This window comes from Xiphophorus hellerii, chromosome 8, assembly GCF_003331165.1.
Source record: "Xiphophorus hellerii strain 12219 chromosome 8, Xiphophorus_hellerii-4.1, whole genome shotgun sequence".
Taxonomy (NCBI): Eukaryota; Metazoa; Chordata; class Actinopteri; order Cyprinodontiformes; family Poeciliidae; genus Xiphophorus; species Xiphophorus hellerii.
This window is the reverse complement of record NC_045679.1, coordinates 19,402,603-19,426,970: the sequence shown is the minus strand read 5'-3', so window position 1 is coordinate 19,426,970 and position 24,368 is coordinate 19,402,603. Positions and strand designations below refer to the sequence as shown.

The 24,368-nt window shown below is 37.1% G+C and overlaps 1 protein-coding gene across 2 annotated transcripts; it reads left to right on the top strand.

The window, feature by feature from the left end:
• Nucleotides 1–431: 431 nt before the first annotated feature.
• On the top strand, nt 432–23,137 carry LOC116724097 (lysosome membrane protein 2). Of its 2 annotated transcripts, XM_032569448.1 has the most exons (13): nt 432–877; nt 9,621–9,778; nt 10,678–10,825; nt 10,988–11,173; nt 11,339–11,430; nt 12,603–12,722; nt 17,779–17,957; nt 20,114–20,232; nt 20,860–20,933; nt 21,027–21,078; nt 21,467–21,619; nt 21,773–21,814; nt 22,573–23,137. In XM_032569448.1, exons 1-13 carry the CDS (start codon nt 755–757, stop codon nt 22,675–22,677), a joined length of 1,551 nt encoding a protein of 516 aa, XP_032425339.1. In that variant the 5' UTR covers nt 432–754; the 3' UTR covers nt 22,678–23,137. The 2 variants fall into 2 exon arrangements, with proteins under 2 accessions (XP_032425339.1, XP_032425340.1); XM_032569449.1 differs by lacking the exon at nt 21,773–21,814 and having other exon boundaries at nt 434–877.
• Nucleotides 23,138–24,368: the final 1,231 nt, after the last annotated feature.

Here is a 24,368-nt window from a genome sequence, read left to right as displayed (position 1 = left end):
AAATGAAGTGCTTGAATTCCTGCATTAACAAACATAAAGCACATATTTTTAGAGCACGACTTGAGTATAGGTTTTTACCTGTTACTTGTTTTGACACCTTTTCAGAAAAGTGTCAAAACAAACTCATAACAATGAATAAGAGGGATTCACATCTCTGATAGGTACCGTCAATATTCTTTAATGAAAGCGAGACATAATCTCAAGATGAACACCTGTTAACTGTACCAACTTAATAAAATGTTATTTTTATGTGTAGCTCCAGTTCCTCTGATGCGTCCACCTCTGTGAATCCGACCAGGGAAATTGTTACGGCGGAGGGGGGGTTGAGTTTTAAGGTTATTATAGGTTGCGCCCGAGAGAGAAGAGCGTCCTCAGCCCACTGAGCTCCCACTAGTGGAACCAATCAGAGAGCTCGTGGCTTGGAGGAGGGAGAAGCTCCCCAGTCCGCTACAAATACTCCTTGGTTCAGTTTTTAATTCATGTGCTTTCAGTCCGACACAGAAAAGGAACCGCGTGGTTTCATTACTCATAAGACAGCCTCCCTGCAAAGCCTGTAACTCGTGGTGGGACTTCTGTGTAAACCCTTTTCAAAACTTTCCCTCAACTTCTCTACAGGGCAACGTTAGTTTAAAAAAAAGCAAGAGGCACATTTTTGTTGTGCGTTAGAGTAAGAGTAAAACTTTCTCGGTGAAAGGAAGTTAACCTGTCCAACCATCCTTCCAGCGGTCAGTCTTGCTACTTGCATCTGCCAACAATGACGCGAAGGTCCTGCGCTATCTACACGGTGGGGGTCATCTGCGCCCTCCTGCTGGTCAGTGGAATCGCCTTGATGGTGGCTCAAGTATTCCGCAATTTGATGCACAAACGCCTGAAAAAGGTAGAGAACTTGAATCTTCTGACTTTCACGTTTATTTAGAAACTTTACTGTCTCTCTGTATAGAGGGAGAGTAAAGTTCACACGTTGCCGGATGTGGTAAAAACGCCTAACAATGATGTCAATGATGTGTGTATACAACTGTCTTCAGTTGTATACACACAGGGATTTCAAATGACTAGATTGTAATCACACAATCATTATGACATTTTTATTTCTACTTAATATGGAATTTTTTAGTTTTTGGTTCAATAGATAGTCATATTAAAATGAAAGCCAAATGTGAAATGATAGGGTAGCCTTCTGACAAAACAAAACAACAAATAAATGCCATATTTTCATCACCTTCCAACCCAAAACCTCAATATTTTTCAATGGAATGAAAATTCCAGACATTTTGTATTTACAAAACTATCTTTTGTTGTGGCATGAAAGCTATAACCCACATAGGACACTTCTAGAGGAACATGACTCAGACTACACCAAATCTTTAACTTTTTGGCCTAATGCCAAACAACCACACACCAATTACATTGCGATACACAAGGAGGTGGGTGGGTCATTTGAGGGATGCTTTTCTTCTACAGGGAAAGCTGTCTGAGTGTTTGTGGATAAATAGTGCACAAAATACCAGGGACTCCTGGAAGAAAACCTGGAAAAGTTGGAAAATTCTTGAGACTTAGAAGTTCGGCCTTGATATACATCTAGAGGAGTGGTGCCTAAAGTCGATCCGGCATCCTACATGTTTTACTTTTCTCCCTGGTTTAGTGCATCTGGATCAAATGATGTCTTCTTAGAAAGTCTAAGAAGAACATTGACATGCTGAAAAGCTTGCTACTACCACCAGGGAGAGAACTAAAACATGCAGGATGCCGGCCCTCGAGGACCGACTTTGGGCACCTCTGATCTAGAGCAACAGTGGAAGGTTAGGGTGTGTAATGTGACAAAATGTGGGAAAGTTCAATGGCCAGTAATATATTTGCAAAGAACTGTTATGTTTTTATCCTAAATTTATTAGAAAAAAATAAACCTAAACATTTAAATATCTCTGTGTTCTCTTTTGCTAGCTGATAAACATTTTGGCCAAGAGGTTCAACTTGGTTTCATAAAATGAAGCAGCAAATACATTGAACTTTTGCAACATAAGCTTTATAGGGACACATTTTAAGGAATTACAGTTGTTAAGCTGTTACCAAGTAGTAGAAGTTTTTACAAGAAGTTGCAGACGGATGACTTACTAGGAATTGTGGGTTCAATGGCCAGCGCAGTGCAACCAGCATTTCTTTATGCCTTTAAATGGTTAAAGTCCTATTTTGTACTCCATGCAGTAAAAGTGCTGTGTTGATAAACTTTTCAATAGAGCCTATTTTTGCAAAATAAGAGTTGTGTTGGCAGGTTTCTGCATGTTTTTTCTGGTGCTGCATAAATTTCACATATTTCAAGGAGTTCAGTCAAACAGAGTCAGCAAATTGTCAGGAGTTTTACTAAAAGTGGCTTAATTGATTTTCTCAGTTCAACTTTTAAGATGCTGCGGTATGAATAACCACTTCTGTTACCAGTAAAAATTCGTCAGCATATTCCATGTACATGTCTACTAATCATTAGATTATCTTCATGTGACAGCACATTTTATGGTATTTTAAGTGTCAAATGTATTTTAATGGCCTCTTATTAAATCAGAGATTAAACGTACAATTACTCCCATTTCTCCCATTACGCCACAGGACAAGGTAAATTCACATAAAATAAGAGATTAAAGACATAAACATTTCTTTCTTTGTTACATCTGAATGGATTGCAGCAAAGTTCAAACTATAGCTGATCGATAACTGAAGTCTGGACAGAGCCAATGAACTGAACACAATCTTACATACAATTGGTTCAGTAAGGGAATATCCTGAGCAGCCTCCTCTCCTGTATTGAGCCAAACAGACCATTGATTCTCCTTTGACTAGCTGACTACCAGAGCTATGTGTGATTGTCCACCTTGGCCACGGTTCTTACTGCTTCCCCATTGCGGTCGTCAACCAAATGAGGAGTTGGTGATGCACTTTCCATCTTTCCTACCTGCCTCTCTTTTAGCAGTCAAGTGAAGAGGCAGCTGGAGAGACTGAACCAGAACAAGGTTGCGGGGCCAGATGGTGTCATCCCAATAAACTTGAAAACTTGTGCAGAGTAGCTCTGTTGGATTTTTTTAACACGTCTTCATCCTTAGCCTGACAAGAAGAATGTTCCAGCACTGTTTTTTTCTAAATAAAAGCCACCAGACAAGTTTTATTGTGTATTTGACAGAACTCATAAGTCACGTAATCACCAAGGAGGCTGTAGTTCTCATTTAGAAGATGTCACATTGGAGACCCAACTCTAAATGTTTCCTTTTTTTATTATTTATTATTTTTAACACAACAATGAACACCATACAGAGACATTCAAGTCATACTTGAGACTCATACTTGAGTTTCATACTTGAGACTCACTGAGTTCAGTATGAATTGCCATACTGAGTTGTATTGAACCAGAACAAGGTTCTGCTGAATAATTCTATGTCGGGTACAAATTGATGAGGAGTGAATATGTTCTAGAGTAGCTTGCCATATTTCATTATCAATCTCTATGTTAAAATCATCAGACAAAGTAGCGCGAAGATGACTAAGCCCAGGAGTCAAATTGGACTTAAAAGGTTGTATATTTTTGATATTGTACCCTTTGCAGTGGGACTACTTTCTAGCAGTTGATCAGCCACAGTGGAGGTAGGAATTATCGGAAAACCCGGGAAGCTCCAACACTGTTGAATAGATTCTACCTTGTTCCTGTACTAAACAAAGTTCATCCATTAGTCCTCCATGACTGTTGTTACCCTGACATCCCAGATCCTGGAAACTTATGTTGAATCCTGCAGTTCGCTTAATGCCATGGAGTTAGAGCTGAAGACACCATCTTACACCTATAATGCAAACCCATTACCATCTGGAAAAAGAAGAACTAAAAGGATCATGTCCTGTATTATTTAGAAATGATTCCTGATTTTAAGCAGGATGCTATATGGAAGTGACCAGTAGAGGGAGTCTAGCCATAAAGCTGGTAAATCCTTTTGCGATGAGATCATCTCAAGAGGTCAGATTCCTCCTGTCATGTCTCATCTCTTTTCTGCCCCATCTTTTACTGTCTGGTTGCGTTTTGATGTTGCTCTTGTTGTTGCTGTAATGCTTTACATCTCATACATTTCTAATCAGTTGTAAACAACTTGCTATCCAAGCTTTTCCTGTCTTCAAAGGCACTGAAGTAATGGACTCTCAGTTGTGATCCCCTCAGCAACTACCAATATAATTTGCTCATTGGCAGGATCAGTGGCTGTAGCTCTAATATGAATTTTATCTCTGCTGTTCAAAGAAAAGAGAACATCAACGTTGCCATCTACACATATTTGACTCCTTTGGCTCAACTTTCCAATGCTTTGGTTCAAAGGGGTTTGCAGATGTTTGATCTCATTCCCAAAGGCGGCCGATTCAATGAACCATGTGTACAGAGCAATATAGGCATCTTGTTATTGTTTTCACAAGATACTCAGATTCTCACATATGGGATGGCTAGTCCCAAGCACTTTCACAGGAAACAGCAACAATATTCAAAAATTCTTCTTTCTGCAAAACAAAAGATTAAAATTGTACAGAAAAGACAGCAGATATAGCCCAAGTTATAGTCACCACCTGAGCTGGCAACTATGAAGGTACTGCTAAAATGCACTACTCAGGTGGAAGGAATCTGTCAGCAGAACTATTAGTTGTGTGTTCTACAAATTTTACAAAGCAGACCTGGAATAAAGCCTCCGCCTCAGTGTTTTCTGAGGCAGAGGCTTTATTTTACAGCAGGACATCAACCCGAAACATACAGTTAGACCTAATGTGAGATGGTTTATGTCAGTGATCCTCCTTTAGGTGTTTCCCCAAATTTTTGGGAAACACACAATGAGTGGTTGATTTACAGCCTACTAGCACTTGATGGCATGCTAAGAAAAAAAATACACTTGACTTAGATATACTGGTGCATCTAAAACATTTAGGGTAGTCGTCCCTAAGGACTAGAGTTAGGCACCACAATTTTATTTTAAGGTATATTTATATGTTAGTGGGCTAGTCAGGAGTGACACCTAAATCCAGAATGTGTGGCAAGAGGTGTTCTTCATGTTATGATAAGTGATCAATGTCAGAGAAATATTTTTGTAAAATTAGAATAGTAATATTTGTTTAAATTCATCAACCAATCACGATGGGCTGCAATGGAAATATGTCTTGTCATAAGGCCTAAAATTCTAGCAGACTAATTACTCTTAAATCATAACATTAACAAAATCGTTACCCTCTGGGGGTAGTGGGCTTAGATTTATGTGTAGATGCAGGAATAAGTGGAGTCATGGGAAGTTCATTCTGTTAAACTTGGCAACGTCTCCTGAAGTTACTGTAAATATGGATAAGAAAGCCTGATGGAATTTAAAATCATAGCAAAAACAACTAAAAACTTTCCAGAAATGGCGAAGTGAAGTTGTGATTGTGACTGCATTTGTAGAGGCTGCAAAATTGATTCATTGCTTTGTCTACAGTTGACACATCAAAGTCCATGTTTTAGTTTCGTCTCCCATTAGGAATCAGTCTTGATTTTCTGCTGAGACCACAAAACTAGCCACAATATTTTGAGGGGAAAACTGATACAATCTAGACTTTGAAGATAACAGTTATGTTGTTAAGTGACTCAGAACCAGTGAAACAAATACTTATTAATTGCATCCAGACCGGACAATCAAGCAAATATACAACTTAAACTGTTTTTCTTACAGGCAGGCTTATGGAGCCCCTAAAGAGACATTGAAGAAAAAAAAAATCTTTCTTGCACACATGAGATAGTATGTGGTGCGCACATATTCTCTTGTGCGCACCAGATTTTTTTAAATTAAAAAAATGATATGGTGTTTTCATATAAACAAACGTTTCACTTAGAACACTTAGTCATTTACCTTACCCTTGCTGAAAATTTTGATGACAAGTGTAAATATTTACTTCCTGAATTCAAAAGTTACAACAGGAAGTAGAGGTGCTAGAATAAAGGAGGTGAATGTCACAAATTTATAAAAAAAACAAGAAACTTCTTCCCCATAATTTCTCAAATGTTGTGCTAATGCATTGATAAATTGTCATGTTCCTTGCACCCAATCAATATTTTTTTGAGGGAGAATGTCCTCCCCCTTAATAAAGTTATAAACAACTTAATTTATGATATTTTAAAAGCATAAGCAGTGTTGGGAATCTGTTCTAGTTGGGCATAAATATGTTTAGAATCCCTTGGCATATATTTGTTATCTATTTAAAATAAGAGTCCTCCCACCTTAAAAGAATTGAGCAGTTTCCCTGAGTTTAAAGATGCTGAAATCGTATGATTCCCATATTATTGTAAAACTTTCCCAGAAGGTTCACCTTACTATGATAACAGTGCAGCCAGGAAAATGACATTACTCTGATGTTAGTGTTATCACACACTACACCTTCATTTTTAGTTTCAAATCAAGCCTGCTTCTCCATTGCAAGGGTCAGGTTGCTTTTAGGTGAGAGGTTTTTAAATCATCCTTTGGAAAATAACAGAATACTAACATTTCCATAGAGTCAATAATGTAGATTTATTAACAGAGATATTTAATGAAATGAACTCAAGACATCAATAATGTTATCTTTCGGTTTTGTGTTGTTGCAGTTCTCTTCAAAAGATTCAATTGGAAAATATTTTACTAAATAATTTTTATTAACTCTTCTGTACCCCTCAATTTTTTATTTTTGCAATACATTGGCTGTCCTGATATAAATGGCCTACATTTTTTTTTTTTTGTGCATAGGATGAATTTAAATGTTAAATTCTTTTGCTATTCTTTTTTTGTTTGAACAATTTTAATCGCATCTGAGTTTTTTTTTGTTTGTTTGTTTTTTTACATAGTCAGAATATTGTTTTACATTTAGTCTACCAAAAACTACTGGTTCATCTACAGTATATTATCTATGGGAGGAAATAAGATTACTTTTTTTGATGTTTTTTTTCTTTCTAAAAAAGAAAATACTTTTTATAAATAACACCCACATTTGAGAGTTAAACACTTTTAATAAAAGTTGTTTTGTATGGTAAATACACAACTTAATTAAATATTAATTATGATATTAATAATATTAAATTCTCTTGATACATAATATTAGTATGATAATATTAGTATTACTATGATAATATTTAAAAAAAGCTGTTTTTGTGTCCAAGCGACAAGTGGAGCGTAACATGAAGGGACCCCCAGTAGTTAGATCTCTGTGTGTGAACTTGATGAGACATTTCTCATTTCTCTAAGAACAAAACGTGACAAGAGAAAAAGCATGGCAGTGGCATTTTCGACTAAGTGAAAATTCGGATTGGAAGTATTCAAATAATTAGATTTTTTGTACTTGACCTTTTCTTTGCATAGTGTTTTTTTATGTTACTCCCCAGTTATTTGTCAGCCAGTATGAAGTACTTTAACTGTATCAAGTTACTGCTTCACGCTACCAGGAGTGTAGAGTATCTCCTCCCACATGTGTCCTTTAAGCCCTAGTCTCGCTTTGTTTGCTCTGTCTCTTTTATTGTTTGAGATTTGTTAGGCAACTTCTGTGTTTTAGTGTGAGGTCAGCAAGCAATGATTCTTTAAAGGCACAGGGTTATAAGAATATTTTCTTAATTTTGGTTCCTTAGACCATTACTAAATAAACAATGTTGGTGTAAGATTTTTATTTTTGCATTGTTGAGAATATGTTTAAAGAAAGCATTTTGAGTTGAAAACTTACCAAAATGACATTGCTATATTTTGAACAGCACACTAGATATTATACTGCATTTCTTGTTTTTCCCTTAGTAAATTATATAATTATTTAAAAATTGCAATTTGGTCATATTTAAGTGAGGCCTGTGGTGTTTTAGAAGGATTCTTTAGCCACCTTGTGGATGAGTTGATGCCCTGTTGGAGTAATTTAGTTGGCCAGTCACTCTTAGGAAGGTTTAGTCCCAAATCCTTAGAAATTGTTTTTTTTTAATTACTGGTAGATAAAACATATTGTGATGCTTTTTGAGATCTTTTGTTGCTGTCAGGTTAAATTTAATAGATTTTATTTATTCCCTTCAAAAATCATCTTTTGAAAACTGACTTTGTTAAAAACATGTCTGCAACTCTGAAACGCCAAATTGTGTCAAAAAAAACGCCTAAAAATCTCTAGGTTTCACTGTATGTGACTTTTGTTCAGAAAGTTTTGTTCCAATACTCCAGCTCAGTCTCTCTGTTGTTATTGTCGGACCCCAAAGGCAAGAGCGAATCTGAATCAGATTCATTATAAATTTGGTTATTTTACTAAATTTAATTTCCACAATGCTGTAGATTATTTTGCTTTGCAGGAAGAGGCAAACACTTTTAAAGAATGCAAAGCTTTTGTGGCTCGACTGGAAGATTTTAAGAACTGCCTCCAGCTGTGTCCAGTGTTTTTCACATCTATGTATGTATTTGAACATCGCCACATCAAAGCACAGGTTTCTATGTGTGTTTGTGTATTCACCTGCCACGTGTGTTTATGTATCGGGTGTGGCGTAAGGGTTGCGATGTACAGAGATGAGAGGGATTTTTTGTTCCTGTTTCCCATGTATTTTGTGTAGCATGCTGTGAGGGTTATAATATTGATTATTCAGAGCGTAAAAGGATGACAGACTCTGTTCCTCAATTTTAAGCGACAACTTTGTGATCCTTGGCTACTCGGTTTTGTCCCACCGTGCAAGTAATAAGGGACTCTAAAAAGGAGAGGATTTTTATTCTCTTGAAAAAGTTGCTTGGTGCCTACAATAAATTTGGCACAGTTAGGTCATATCATCTTTTCTCCTTACTTGCTGTTTGGAAAAAGACCAATCCCAATTCTATTCTTATTCCTTGTGCAGTAACTTGAAAAAATACCTCTCTGTTTCATCATACTGTATAATCAAACAGGGTGGTGGCAGTTCTCCTCCTCTGGGGCCTCAAAAAGCTAGATCCTGAGGAATGTGGCTCACATCATCAAGGTCCCCCACAAACAGCGGGCATCAGGGTCCATGCATCACATGATCTGTCAGAGGCGCTCTCTCCAAGTGCCTGTCGTCAAGGGAAACGGCTGACAATGGGGTGGTGGAAGGGTCCCCTCTCACACCATTTATGTTCGCAGCCAATGCTGTTGTCCGACACTAACGCAGCCGTTACCCCCTCCCACCCACACACACACACATTCCCCTGCACCCACCCAGAAGGATGTTTTTCTTCTTGGGGTTGTTTTTACTGCGAGCGTACTGGGAAAACTTCAGATTCAAAACATGTGCTTGCTGTGGCAAAGCACTGTTCATCGTGCAAGAACAGAATCATGCGATTAAAACGCATAAAAAGTCCAAGAATCATTTGTATGCTTCAGTGTGGAAGGTTTCAACCAGCTCATTTTCTTTGCTCAGAGGATATATGGAAAATTAAATAGTGTCTGATGTTCTGTTGAAAATGCATACCAAACATGCTGCGATTGGGCATAATGACCTAGAAAAGCGGCAGATGCAAAGCCATAGCTACAAAGAAGACATTTTAAGCCATTCAGGAATGTTTTTTTCTTTTTTCATTGGTTTAAACTTTCAGAAAAAAAGCATAGTATAATTTCATTATTTTTGTGTGATTTTTGTTTATTCTTCTCAATAGGAAATTGTTTTAGTGGAAGGTAGCCGCGTGTTCGAGTCATGGAAATCCCCTCCCCCTCCTGTCTTCATGGAATTTTTCTTCTTTAATGTGACCAATGTAGAAGAGGTCCTTAATGGGGAAAAACCAGAAGTCAACCAGATTGGACCCTACACCTACAGGTAAGTCAAAAACGAAACAAAAAATCTTTTGAACTTGAAATGTCTTTTTGCAGAGTGACATGCTTATTTTGCTCACACTAAAATATCCTTTTAATTTTGTGGTAATAGGGGAAAAATGAAAAGTACTGTGGACCATTTTATAAAACAATTTAAAAGATGTTTAACAATAGCCAATGTGCAAAATAAAATAAAAAAACTACAGCAGTGATTTTTGCTTTTGTATGGAAGAGTTCCAAAACCAAGAAAAAAAAAAGAAAAGTTTAAAAAAAATCAGATTTTTAATTCCAGAATTCTAATCTCAGTTGTTGATCTGCATTAAAGTTAGAATTCAGACTTTTGTCGAGTATATCCTATATCCTCTCCCATAGTTAGTATGCACTTCATGGCATCAAGATGAATTAAGATGCATTTATAAAGATGTTTTTGACCCCAACATGCAACTTCCTGCTGAGGTTATTTTAACACTGAGCTTTGGAGTTCTTTCCTACCTTTCTTGTTATCCTCCTGAACATAAATCTGGGTCATCTAATTTTTCATAACACAAAGGTACGGGGTGACTGTGTCACGTCACATTTTTACCCGGGGGGAAACATAAGGTGTGGTGTTAGATTAAAAGTCCCAAGAATCACTGAACAACTTTCTAAAAAAAAGAAAGTTACACTGTAATTTCTGTTTATTTTAGAGAAAATGAACAGAGATTATTTTCTGTTTACAATGCCATCCAAGGTATTGTTGGATGTACTAATAGTTGGTGATTTTTTTTAAAATTCCTAACTGAAAGTTTTCCTTTTTTTTCTCTAAATTAATATTGATGTATATGACAAAGGGTTGGCTTAAATCTTCAAGTTTTAATTCAGCAGAAAAGTAATCTTTTTTTTTTTTAATGACTGTTTGTACAGAGAGTACCGGTATAAGGACAACGTCACCATGTTGGACAATAATACAAAGGTGTCGGCGTACAACGCCAAAAGCTTTGTGTTTCTGGAGGATAAGTCTGTTGGTGACCCAGATGTCGATAACATCACCACTGTCAACATTCCCATTTGGGTAAGTCCTTATTTAAAGGTTGGAAATAAGTGGAAAAAAAGACTGGGAATCCAGCTGGGGTAAAGGGGAGTGTGTACTCCCACTGCATTGCTCTGCTCACCACCAGCATATCCTGCAAAATTGGTTGTATTTTCTCATATCTGTTCAAATTCTTGACTCTAGGCTGCAATGAACAAGGCGCAGGGATTCAAGAGCATTTTTTTGAATTTTATGATAAAAGGCACCAAAAGTCGTCTCTTCACCACTCGAAGTGTTCAGGAATTACTTTGGGGCTATGAAGATGCTTTGTTGGACCGCATTGCCTCATCCAGTACTGATGTGGAGAGGGTTTTTGGCCTCATGTACAAGGTATGCACAGGTTTAACAGAAAAAAAAAGATAATGATAATGATAAAAGCTCTTCTGTATTTTAGCAATTTTACAAAAGAGAGAGGACTTTTTTTTATAAACTTGCTCTTGACATTTTCACACAAGAAAATGTCATTTTAATGAGCTCAATGTTTGTTTGGCACAGAAAAATGAAAGCAGCGACGGAGAATTTGTCTTCCACACCGGAACGCAGAACTACTTAGATTATGCACGGATCGAAACATATAAAGGGGAAAGGTAACACTGATGCAGTCTCACACACCCAGGACATAATAGAATTGATCTTCTCATTGTAGCGGCATGTTGGGGTAGCTGGTGCTGCAGTTCTGATTTGTTCCTTTTGTAGACTTTTGTTTATAATTTCTTTGGTTGAATTTTTGCATGGTTGGACAATTATTCCCTCTGCTTTTGGCTGCTGTGCAGTTGGAAGAAGTTTTACCTTTACTTTCTTACTTACTATTATGATGTGGAATCACGACAACTATTTTTTTCCACAACTGGGAACAGCAGAGGAGCATCTGAAAAACTCAAATAATACCTGAATTACAACCTCATTCAGGAAGCCTATTTCCTGCATTCAGGAAGTAGAGCAGGACCAATGAGCAGAGAGAGAATGTGAAGGTTCAAACCGTCTCATAACCCCGAACCTAACATCTCTCTGCCTGGCGTTCTAGCCAGATGGAGTCAGAAAGAGGAGTAGCAAAAGCAAGTGAGGAGGATTAGCAGGACAGCTGATGGCGTCATCCAGGGAGTATTACTGTGGAACATCGTCTCTGCTGCCCAGAAATTCACAACTTACTTTGAAGACACTGGCATGATATGAGCTGCGACATTTAATTTCTCTTTGGGATAAATAAAGTATTTTTTAATTGAATAGGTGTGTGTTGGGTAATCTTTGCCTTTCACTTTTTTTCTTGTTGGTCTTGCCTGCAACTCTTACCACAGAAAGCTGGACAGAACATCTTGCTACTTGGATATTCTCAAAAGGTTTTTAAATAGCCTTATCTTATCCAGACTTCTTATCCTTAAGTGGTATAATTACCCTTTTGCACCAGGGAAGCTGCGTTTTGAAGTGCTGCAGATTAAACCATTCTTGATCATTTCTACAATGAGTATAGCAAACATGTTGACATAACAAATGTGTTTTTTTGAAAACATCCTGTGCTTTTTCTTTTTTCTATTACCTCTTTTTGTCTGTGCAAAATAAAATAGCTCGCTAAACCTTTCTCTATTGCTGGCAAGAAAGAGGTACTATACATAACTTCATAAATTCAACAATTAACTTGGAGCGATGTGCTGAATTTAACAAAAACCTAAGTAATCTGAAAAGAGGGAAATGCAGGCTATATGAACACTTGTGATTAGTTTGTTGGCAAAAAAGAACAATGTTAATTTAATTTGTGTTATAGGATGCTCAAATACTGGTCAACTAATGAGAGCAACAGCATCCTTGGATCAGACGGAAGTGCTTTCCATCCCTTGCTAAACAAGAGCGAACGTCTTTATGTCTTCTCTCCTGACCTGTGCAGGTAAAGTTCAGGACCACACCGCCCTCCTGTGTGACCTTTTATGTGCTTTGATATAAAGACTTTGGCAGAATCTTTCCACGTTCACTTTCTATAGGGAAAAACAGCAAAGAAAATACGTATAGTTCAAGGTGATGTTATCTAATGGCTCTATTCCGGAGTGAAATACAGAAGCACTGTACCAGGAAAACTGGATTAGAGCGAGCACTAGCTCTGGATAGATCCAGGAGAGATTCAAAGCTAAATGCTGAAGTGCCAGTTCCAGGATTACTAACAAAGAAAGTAGAGATAGTTAATGACAGCAATTGGTTTGTCAATGACTCAGCCCAGGAAGGAAATATAACCAGAAGCTTCGAGCCAGAAGAACATACTGAAGATGAGACACAAAGTTAAGTAATTTCAAGTACTGCATTAATAGAAAGTAGGGAGGAAAGATAGTAGGATGGTCATAATGTTCGTCAGCAGTCTGTAGATACAGTTATATCTAAGGGTAATCCAAATCACTAATGGAAAGCTGTAAGCCTATTTTTTAAAGTACACTGAGTGTTTAGCTTTGGTAGAAAAATAAGAACTGGTTCCACCAGAGATGGAACCAGCTCTTATTTGATGTTTTGATGATTATATTTAAAATCAAAACAAAAAACTATTAGAAACTACAGGAACCATCAGTAAACTTGCATTGTAGAGACATTCCACAATATTTTGGAATGTCTAATGGATTTCTATTCCATTAAAAGTCACATATCTTCTAATGACCAGAAATCTGATCAACAGGAACAGATTAGGGTTGTACCCCATTGCCTGACACAATCTTGAGTTCAAATTATTGTTTGCGAGGAAATACCAATGTGTTTTGTTTTTGGAACCGGTTTTGGATCCCTTTTGCAGCATCCTGATCACATACAAATAAGTCCACACCAAACCTCCTTTAATTGCTGGCATCTCATGCAGTGGAGGCATTTCATGTTTAATAAAAACCTAGTATCAATCAAAGATAGTTTTTATTTATTTGCTAGCCTGACATTTACAGAACAAATGTTTTGGTAAACAAAGGTATAGCTGCATCTCTGGGAGTTAAAATCTCTGTGTTCAAAGCTTGGTCTGTGTGGAGAATAACCTTTTACTTATTAACAATCTAAGTAGTCCATTTATGTATGATTCCACAACTGTTGATCCTTGTTTGATGCAAAACATACAGTATGTGCCTTGTGCTTATCCGTAATGAGGCCCACATCTTCCTCTTTTTGTTTGGTGTGGAAAGAATCTGGTAGAGTAATAGAGCAAGCACCTTTGGCTCTGATTGGATGTGTGCCGAAGACCCCTCACCCAAATTTTCAAAACTCTTTCACACACTTACTTTTTCCCTAATGGTGTCATTGTGTCTGACTGTGCTTTAATGACCATAAGGGAAGTCTTCCCTCCTTGTTCCTGTGTTTTTAAATTTTTTTATATATATAATTTGAAGAGGAAACTTTTAGTCAACTAATGTTTTGACCCTTTACACACTTACTATGGCGTGACGCCTGTAGCTGAGTGGCTAAACCATGTGCTGAATGACATCTGAGACTGATCTGCTGGTTAAAAAAAGTGCCAGGATTCCCATCTGCACGCTCATGCGGTGGTGACCCTTTGCTCCAGTAACTGACAGCTGACCTGCAAAAGCTGCACAGTTTTGACAAACTGCAGACAGGTGTTATTGTTTAAATATCATTCTTCTATCTGAAGTTTATTTTCCCCCATAGCCACTAAGGGTTTTAAAGATCCTTATGGATTCCCCTGAATCAGAAATAACCAATTTAGAACTTTGTAAAGTGATGAAGTATGAATATTTGAAATGAAATTCATAATCCTTGAACTTGTTCACATTGTGTCAAGTTACAACCAACTTCTCAAAAGTTTTTTTTTTTTTTGCTACAACATAATTGTGAAGTGGAAAGAAACATTTTCAACATCTTTTACTAATAACAATTTGAAGAGCAAGCTGGGTTGTACAACAATATTCAATTTGAAGAAGTGAGGGAAGGCTTGCACAGCTGCAAACTTCACAAGACAAGGTCCTTCACCTAAACTGACAGCCAAGGCAAGGAGGAGATTATTCAACAGGGCAGCTATTATCCACACACTTAACAGATCTGGATCTTCACAAGTCCTGTTTAAAGTTTGACACAAGCCATGTAGGCGGACACAGAATTTGCTTAGCTCAAATAATAATAAATTGACAAGTAGGTCATCCTCCTGAACACACAATTCTATGATTCATCTTCCAGTAGGACAACAATAAATGTGAAACCAGCACTGACCCTTGTAAGTGTTGTAATGGTGGAGTAAAAGTCCAAACCTAAATCCAATTGAAAATCGGTGGCAAGAGTTGAAAATTGATGTTTGGAGATGTTATCCTAACAATATGACTGAGCTAGAGCAAAGTTACCAAGAGGAATGGGCAAATATCAGTATGTTTACAAAGCTGGAGATATGCATACCAACAAGACTGCTGCAATTACAGCAAAATGTAGTCAACCGAAGCTTAAATGTTTGCTCAGCTGATCTAAGCTTTCTTCAGATTGGTGTTTGTTTCTCATTACGAATACAAGACAAAAATTCCCAGTCCAGTTCTGGAAAGCAGAAACGTTTTAGGTGCGTTCCTTGGCTTCTCTCCCAAAGGTCAAGGGAAAAGGTCTACATAGTGTTGTTGCACTACTGGTATGCTGTGTTTCCTCCCAGTCAGTTGGCAGACAGTGTATGGAGGGCTTTGTTCTTACTGAGGATGGTCCAGATTCCTCTCACACTTTATAACTGCAGTTATTCACAGAAAAAGGATGGGCCCCTCACAATAATGCAATTCTCCTGTGAAGTGCTGTAAGATTTTTAACATAAAGAAATAGAACTGAAATACAGATAAAAAAAACATAATAAGATCAAGTAAAGGTTAAATATGATTCATTTTATTAAGAAGCTTTGTCTTGGTTAAATGGCCCTGCTTTTTGAGAATGGGCTCCGGCAAATTGTGTTTTTGTTTATTTACTTACGTATTAAATGATAACTATTAAACCGTTTTAAGTAATACATTTAAATATGTTAGAAATGTTAACTGAGACTCCAAAGGAAACTGGCTTGATGCTTGAGGACAAGCCTGAGCTTGAGAATGCATGCAGGATTTCATCCAAATGTACTTTTAGAGAGAATGATACAGTTTAGACATTTCAGATCCAGCAGGAATCTCACTAAACTTCAACAAATTCTTATATAAAATTAGTTTTCTGGTGTCACAACTATGTGTGGTGTTACATTGTTGGGTCAAGGCCCAAGTTGTATGCTGTATGGCTTTGTGGACAGGTTTTGGGAAGTGGATAGTTGCATTTGATTTTTAGCACAATTTAGCACATAAAGTCACTACTCTGACAGAGAATAAGAAAATAATTTCATTTTTGTGGGGATGTTCCAGTCAAAGGTTTTTTGTTTGTCTTTTAAGCTCCTACATTCATCCAAGTCATTGAGGATGAAGAGTTTTCTAAAAGTGAGTTTTGGGTTAAGACTCTACCAGTTTTATTAATTGAAGCACTGAAATTTTCCATTCTTCTTTTCAAAATGGCTTCAGCACATGCAGATTGGATGGACTTTTTTTTCTTGCAGATTTTTCCACAACTTCAAGTTAATTTAGATTTGGACTTTGACTGGGCCATGAAGAGACATGACTATGGTTTGATCATTTTATTGTAGCTAATGCTCATGCTAAAGCTAAAATGAGGCTTGGAATCTGTTTCAAATGTTTTTGGTCATTTTTTTTCAGCTACTTTGTTCCTACTGAAAAAATAAATATCAACAGTATGATTCTGCCACCACTATTTTTACTGTGAGAATGCTATATAGAGCATTAGTTTTCAAACACACGGCTTAAAGGAGGCTGAGTACAAATAGAGGTTACAGTTTGCAGAGTTTATTAGTGGATAAAATTGTAAACAAGCCTTATCTTGCCTTCCACATCACAGTTTCCCACTGTTTTGTGCATAATTCCCCTCAAAACACAAAGAAATGTGTGGTTGTAAGTTGGCAAAAGGTGAAAAATCTCAAGCCACTGTGTAGGATGTCATATAAAAATACATATAATTGTTGGCCAATTCATGCTACACATCACATTTCAAGCCAGGTCTAATGTGCCTATTCTGCACTGTTTTTTTTCCTGTGTGAAAGTACATCCATAAATCAATGGCACTGTTGTTACTGACCCTTGTAACTTTGAACGATTCGTTTTGTTGGAGCACACACTAATGTCGCACTGAGCTTCTTCTGTTTAGTCTGTGTGAATTACCAAAAAGCAACAATAGAAGCTGATAAGCTGAAAGCACTTTCTGAACAGGGCTAAGAGAAAGCAAATGAAGATTAGAGAGGATTTGGTGCTGTTGAACTCGCTGCACAATCAGGCAACCCAGAGCATATTATCAATGCTAAGCTTTAACAAAGTGATTTTATTTTAATGTCACAGATGTATTTGCCTTCTCTCAAGTCTTACTAATAATCAGAGTAATTTTATCATCCTTACCTTGCTATTGTATTGCAGTCGCACGGAGGAATACACCACATTTAAGTCTATAATTAATCATACCCCTGGCATATTGAGATTTGAATGAATTGAAACATTCAAATGCTGATTAGAAATTATAGGAAGAGTTTGAGTGCTCTAAAACTAATAAAGATATTGTCCAATAATATTTAAGAAGGATATCAAAAGCAACATGTCATATGAATAAAATTAAACAAAAATGACAATTTTGAGAAATAGCTCACATATCCTATCAGAAACAAAATTCTCAGCTGAAAGAAAATTATTTCAAATCTAAACCTGCCAGGTTTATGAATGAATTTTGGACCTATAACTCAAAATACCAAAACAACCTAATTGTTGTCATATTATGTTCAGGCTGAATGCCTTAGAAATTGACTTTCTGATTACGAAACAGCAGGATTTGAAATATGTTGATCTTTAAAACAATAAAAAATAGACTTTAAAAACATTCTTTTCAGTTCTTATGTTTGAAACTTTAGCTTCTTCTTTACTCTCTAGGACTATCTACATGGAGTTTGAGAAGGATGTTGAGGTGAAAGGAGTCCCCGCCTACCGCTTCACACCTCCCCGCTCTGTTTTGGCCAGCAAGGAAGAGAACCCGGCCAACAAAGGCTTCTGCGTCACCCCTAAAGAGTGCCTGGGAACTGGGGTCCTCAAAGTCAGCCCCTGTCGGAAAGGTAATTTTCACCCTGTGCGGCACATTTATCTTTAATAGTGTTTGAACTCCTACATGAGTCTGAAGAGCTTCAACTGTAGCATTTGTTTCTTCTTTTTTACTCTCCTTTTTGATTTTAATTGCCGACAAAGGGGCTTAGGGCTTCAGTTATATCACCAGCAGTAAAATTAAGCATGAAGGACTCACGTGACGCAGCTCTGCAGCCCAGGCCACACCTCAGGCACCATCTGACCATGAGTGGGCCTGCAGCATGTGGCAGTAAGCTCTGTCACCTGATTGCACCCTTGAATCTGATCAGGAATGACCTTACTGCCTTTGTTTCTGGACTTTTAAAAAAAAAAAAAACTCTAACTGACTCATGTGTTGTCTTGTATTGGCGTTACCGGGCAGTCTATTTCAAAGAACAACTTACTTCACAGCAAAAAACATTCGACTTAAAGCGGACTTTTATGCATTATGTTCTTACGTTTCACTGTGTTCTCACATGGAAAGAAATGAAATATTGCTGTCAATCCCAGCAGTAAAAGTGGTGAAACATTAGAAGACATGTTGAAAGTTTACAAAAGTCAATGCTCGGCTGAGGTCAAGAGTTTTGTTTAGCCACCAACAAAAGGAGTTTTTGGAGTGGAGGATTAAGGTCACTCGTGGCTGTGCTGATTTTAAAAAAAGGGGGGAAAAAGTGAGTGCCGTGCTTGCTCTACAGTGACCTTGCGGGTTGTCACGTGAAGACTGCTCTCAGGTGACTGCGGGTGGGCTGGTGTTTTTGTCCAGCATCCACTGCCAAACACAAGAGAAGGAAATGTGTCACCTATGCCCCACTTTGTCATCACCTCATCCTCTTCCCCCCGTTATTGTTGTCAGTAAACACGAGTAGTGCGCAAACTGTGAAATATATTCATTTTGCTCTGAATTACGTCCGAGCAAAAGTAATACAGGCAAAAAAGATACCTTTCTTGTCTGTTCTCTTAACCTTTACACCATGTTGTCTAGTACGGGACCCTGCTGACAATAAGAGGAAAGGAATTATTCTTTATCTAGACAGCCTTTAATTCGTTATGCAAGTTGATTTATTGCCCCTTTGTGTACTGCTATTTTTTTTGTCTTGGACATTAGCTTTTGAGGACAGATTGTATCTCTAACTTCCAAGGCCAAGTTACATTCTGATTTAATCAAGCGTTAAAGAAGTCAGGAAATAAAACGGTGCTTGCAGTTATCAAGCTGTGTGTACGCGTTTGTGTGTGTTTGTGCCTGTGAAGTCACTTTTATGACCTCAGTGTGTGCGTAGACACATAAACATAAAGAACAAGATCAGCTTGGAGAGCATTCATATGACTTACATTTATCAAAAGACAATCTGATACAGCTCAGATTTACAAATAAACAGTCATCATTTAGTCCATTTCTGTCTTAACTTAGCAAATACGCTCACTTTATTAAGTACACCTGTTCAATTGCAAACAGAACGGGGAAGACTGATGTGACTTTGAATGTGGTATTGTTGTCCGTACCAGACAGGTTGGTCTGAGTATTTCAACAACTGCTGATTTCCTGGAATTTTCGTGTATCGCTCAAGGAGAACGAGCCAAAAAAAGAGAAAGTTTCCGCTGGGCAGCAGTTGCGTGGATGATAGCTCCTTGTTGACGTAAGGGGAGAATGGGAAGACATAGAAAGGCAACAATAGGTCAAATAATTCATTAGAATTAGACAATAGCAGGTTGGAAAAAGTGTTTCCTGGAGCTATGAATCTTGAATTCAGCTTCATAATTCAGACAGTGGGGAAGGTCATAACTGAGTGAAAACAACATGAAAGCATGGATCTGTTCTGCCTCCTATGATCAACATCTTAGACTGATGGTGGCGGCATGTTGCTGTGGGGATTATTTTCTTGAAACATATTGGTGTTTTTCGTGTCAGACAAGGATGGTTTAAACACCTCAGCCTACCAGAGTATTGTTGCTGAACATATCCACTCCTTTATGGCCACATTGCACCTATCCTATGGTGGCTACCTCCAGGAGAACAATGCACCAGAACTTGCAAGGTATACCTAATATATTGAATATATTGGATACCCTGTATTTAATTAGTGAGTTGGTCAAAAAACATTGTGGTTAAAGTAGTCCTTATTTGTCAAAACAATCATTTTTCCTCTTGTAGGTGCCCCTGTGGTTGCCTCTTTTCCTCATTTCTACCTGGGAGAGGACAAATATATAGAAGCGATTGGAGGAATGGCCCCTCAAAGGCATCATCACCAAACGTTTTTAGACCTCAACCCGGTAAGCTACCAGAATGCACAGCTGTCTTCTATTTATACCAAAAAGATGTATTGCTACGCCACATACTGGCTCAAAAGCAGTAGTGCAACCATTTTATGAAACATCAGAGGCCATACCATGAAGCATTTTTCCCCTCTTGACATAATTAGCATCATGCAAACAAGTTGATTTGAATGCAATCTTTTGCAGGCTGGAATATCATTGAAAAACAATTTATTTCACTAATTCAGTTCAATAAGTGAAAGTTATATATTGCAGTTTCCAGACACAAATTTATTTCAAGCATTTATTTCTGTTCATTTTGATGATTCTGTCTTAGAGAACATGAAACACCAAAGCTCAGATTTTCGGAAAATTACAGTATTGCATAAGACAAATCAAAGGGATTTTTAATGGATTAATTTCATACTGAAATGTAGGTTTCTTTATTTTCTTTGTATGATCTTACGTAGCAGTGGCTGTGTGCAATGACTCCAAATAATATCTAATTTAAAAAACAACTTTTTGAAATTATTTACCGAAATACATTCACTTACAGTATATAAAAGCAAACTTATTCAGGTTCACCTAAACATTTTATTTAACATAATAATAATTATAAATATTTGGTCATTTTTTTGCCGACAGACAACTGGAGTGATTGTGCGTGCAAGCAAAAGAGCTCAGGTTAACATCTTGATCAACAGAATCTCTGGATACCCGTGAGTATCTGCACCCCAGTTTAGACTAAACGCTCTTTTTGCACCTATATATTATTTATGTGAATCTTTACATTCTTTTCATTTTTTCAACAGAGACACTAAATTATTGAAAGAAACAGTCTTCCCTGTTATGTTCCTCAATGAGGTGAGAAATGGCAGATACACACACACAGTTAGTTGGGTGTATTTGATTTAGTGTTTTTGTGTAGTTTTTCTACTTTCACGAATGTTAAGTTACTCTAATAGTGACTCTATTTTTTTTATCAGAATATGTTATATCATTAACTAGTTTATTTATACCATTAACTAGATTCGTTCAGTACCCTAAACCTAGCTAAGGGTAATGGTACCCTAGTCTAGGGTACCAGAATGAGCTCCCATCATGATTAAAACAGTGAATTCAATACAACAAAATTACATAATTTGTCCTTATCTGATGTGATGAAAACAGGTCATAGCTGCTATCATAGATTATTTTTGCCATGTTCATTTTTTTGACATTTAACTCTATAACCCTACTTCTTGACTCTCAGAGTGTGGTGATCGATGATGCATCAGCAGCGAAGGTGAACAAGCTGCTCATGATTGTCAAAGTGGGGTCCAATTTCCCCCTCATTATTGTGGGACTAGGCGGGATCATGCTTATTGTCTTCATCATCCTCCTGATCAGGGCCCATCAACAGAAGGTAAAACACATCCTCCTTAACCAGGCATCTTTCTAACACCTTGCAGTTTGCTTGATCCTAAAAAGTAATTTGTGTTAATCCTTGTTAATTCAATTTTTTAACTCCTCACCAATGTCTCTATGCATGTGTTTATCACCATTTATCTCTGTGCAGAAAAGAGTTAAGCGCATTGTGTTTACCAAGGCTGCCTATGCTGTAAGTCTTGCTGCATTGTTTCAATCCATTCATTTCTTTGTTGTATTACTTAATGCCTAAATGCATGACGCACAGTTCTAGTGAGAAGTTTACTTGTGCTCACTGTGGAGATAAATTTTGTGGTTTTATGTGGGTCAGTTATAATCGTAGAGTAAAATACCAAAACTTGAATTTATGGTACAGGTTCAGATGTTTTATTCTGTTGTTAACATCTGTTACAACAGAAGGGTTAATAACTAATTAATAATTGGCATACACGAGGATGTAACATTTACATAATAATAAGTAGATCAATATCCACATCCACAATCTATACTCGCTTACACAGACACACATAGGAGATACAATCATGCATGAAGAATTTAGAGAGATTATTCAATCTTTCATGTATATTTTTGGAGTATGGGAGGAAGCTGGAGTACCCAGAGAAAACCCTCGGTCCATGAAGCAGGGAGAACATTCTTCATACACCACACTGAGAAAATCTAGAAAAAAAAATTAGTAGCGTAAATAAAGAAGACCTAATTATAATTAAATTTTTGCCCATGATGAGTGATTAAAAACTTCTCACTGGAAATGCATTTAATTTTTCAACACACAGTAAAGACCACACCCACTCCTGGTTTTAACACTTTAACACAGCTTGGTTATGCTGGAGCGTTACAAAAAATGTTAAATGCTTATCAGTGCAAAAGACAACATCAGCCCTTTTAGTCTGAAGATATATATATATTTTTATCTTTTCATCAATAATACAGACCACAACTGAAGAGGACATCTCCTATTCACCAGCCAACACTAAGGAGAAGGACGATGGTCAGAATGGAAACTACATTGGCATGACGACTAAAACGGAGCAATAAACTTGGGAATGAAGAATAGGATGGAGCTGCAAGACAGGGTGGTGTGGCATCCTTTTCATTTTAAGCACAATGTATTAAATTTTCTTGGTTAAGCACACGCCACCTACAGTCCAGGTATAGCCATTGGAATCCTAAAAGCAGTTCTCTTTAGGTTATGTGCCACCACTCTGTTTTTAACTGGCTGGATTCTTGTCTTGGTCAGAGCTCAGTGCTGTCAGATTATGAAGTGCTCCTAAGCCAGGCACCAAGTGTTATTTAGGGAAGCAGCTCATTGGCATCTGTAAATGTAGTATTCGTAAGCCAGAGTCGTCACTCTCAGGGGGTCTCCTGCCCAGCTGCTGTCAAACATTATTAAAGCAGGATAGACATTAAACTGCAAGTACCTGTAATCTCTTTTTTCTAAAGACATTTCAATCAGTTCAGTGTGATTTTGTCCAATTTCCCTTTTATTCACTCAGTGTTGCAAAACATTTATTATTTTATATGTAGGTAGTCCACTTAGAACTACCTACATATAGTCATGATGTGAAGTGAGTTTTTTGTATAGACTGTGGGAGTTGAACAACTTTTTGTTGTTGTTAGTGTGTGATCGGAACAAAACTCAAACAAAACATTGTGTATTTGGATTGTTTCAATTTTGCAAACTTAGGCATTTCATGCAGTTTTTGCTGTAAATGTTAATGTAGAAGTATTTGAGTAAAGAACATCTCAAGCCCTTAAAGTAAAAACTCAGGATTTTTGCAGCCACGTTTTACTTAAAGGTTTTAGCTAATATGTAACCTGCAACTTTATGAAAACTATCCTACTGTTTTCATTTAAAATGAATCCAGACTAATTAATACAAGAAGCGAAAGGTAATGGCTAGCCCAAAAAACTCCCTTCACTCCCTAACATTATTTTGAGAACTCTTAAATTGTTTTATATTTTTCATCAGGCATTTATTTACAGAAAACTATATGATTAGTTTGACAAAAAATCAGCATAGGGATAGCATATTTGAAGCTTTTCAAGTCAAAATAGCTGCATAATAGAAAAGTCAGGCAGAGTAAAAAAATTTAGATTTGTTTTTTACCGTTACATTCTCTGTACAATGTTTGCGTATAGGGAGATCATTGTTACTTGTACACCTCATTCTCTAGTATCACTAAACTGGATTCATAGTAAATGGAGATGCCATGAAGTATCTACTGCAGAAGCAGAACTTCTCACACATCCTGAGCCATCCCTTTCATCAGAAAGTTTTTATATACGCTGTTCAACTGCCTTTACTAATCAACCTGTTATTCAGAAAATTATTTTTAACTTCTGTAGTTGTGCCTTTGTAAAGGTCAGGACTGTTGTGTGCCTACTATTGTATTTGTTCTTTACACATGGAGTATTATGCCATATGGATTTGTCTTCTTCTTCCAGCTTCAAGCAAAAGTAGAACATAAGACTCATGGAAGTTTTTTTTTCTTTTTCTTTTGCAATGAAATCAGAGACACAAGGCTGTTTTTATTTGATGTGAATTTTGATGCAATCTTGAAAATGCTGTGGAATGATTCAAGTGAAACTGTGATGAGCCTCAGCTGTGATGACCGCTCCTAAAACATGTCAGGAGGGATCTGAGTAGAAGTTCCCTATGCACATAAATGAAAAATCATGATGTACATATCAGACAACAGTGGAGAGCGTCAAAACAATTATGAACA

Coding starts and splice junctions, on each gene's coding strand:
- LOC116724097 (XM_032569448.1), top strand. CDS start 755: ATGACGCGAAGGTCCTGCGCTATCTACACGGTGGGGGTCATCTGCGCC. Junction 11,174..11,338: donor TTTTTGGCCTCATGTACAAG/GTATGCACAGGT, acceptor TGTTTGGCACAG/AAAAATGAAAGCAGCGACGG. Junction 21,620..21,772: donor TCAGGGCCCATCAACAGAAG/GTAAAACACATC, acceptor ATCTCTGTGCAG/AAAAGAGTTAAGCGCATTGT.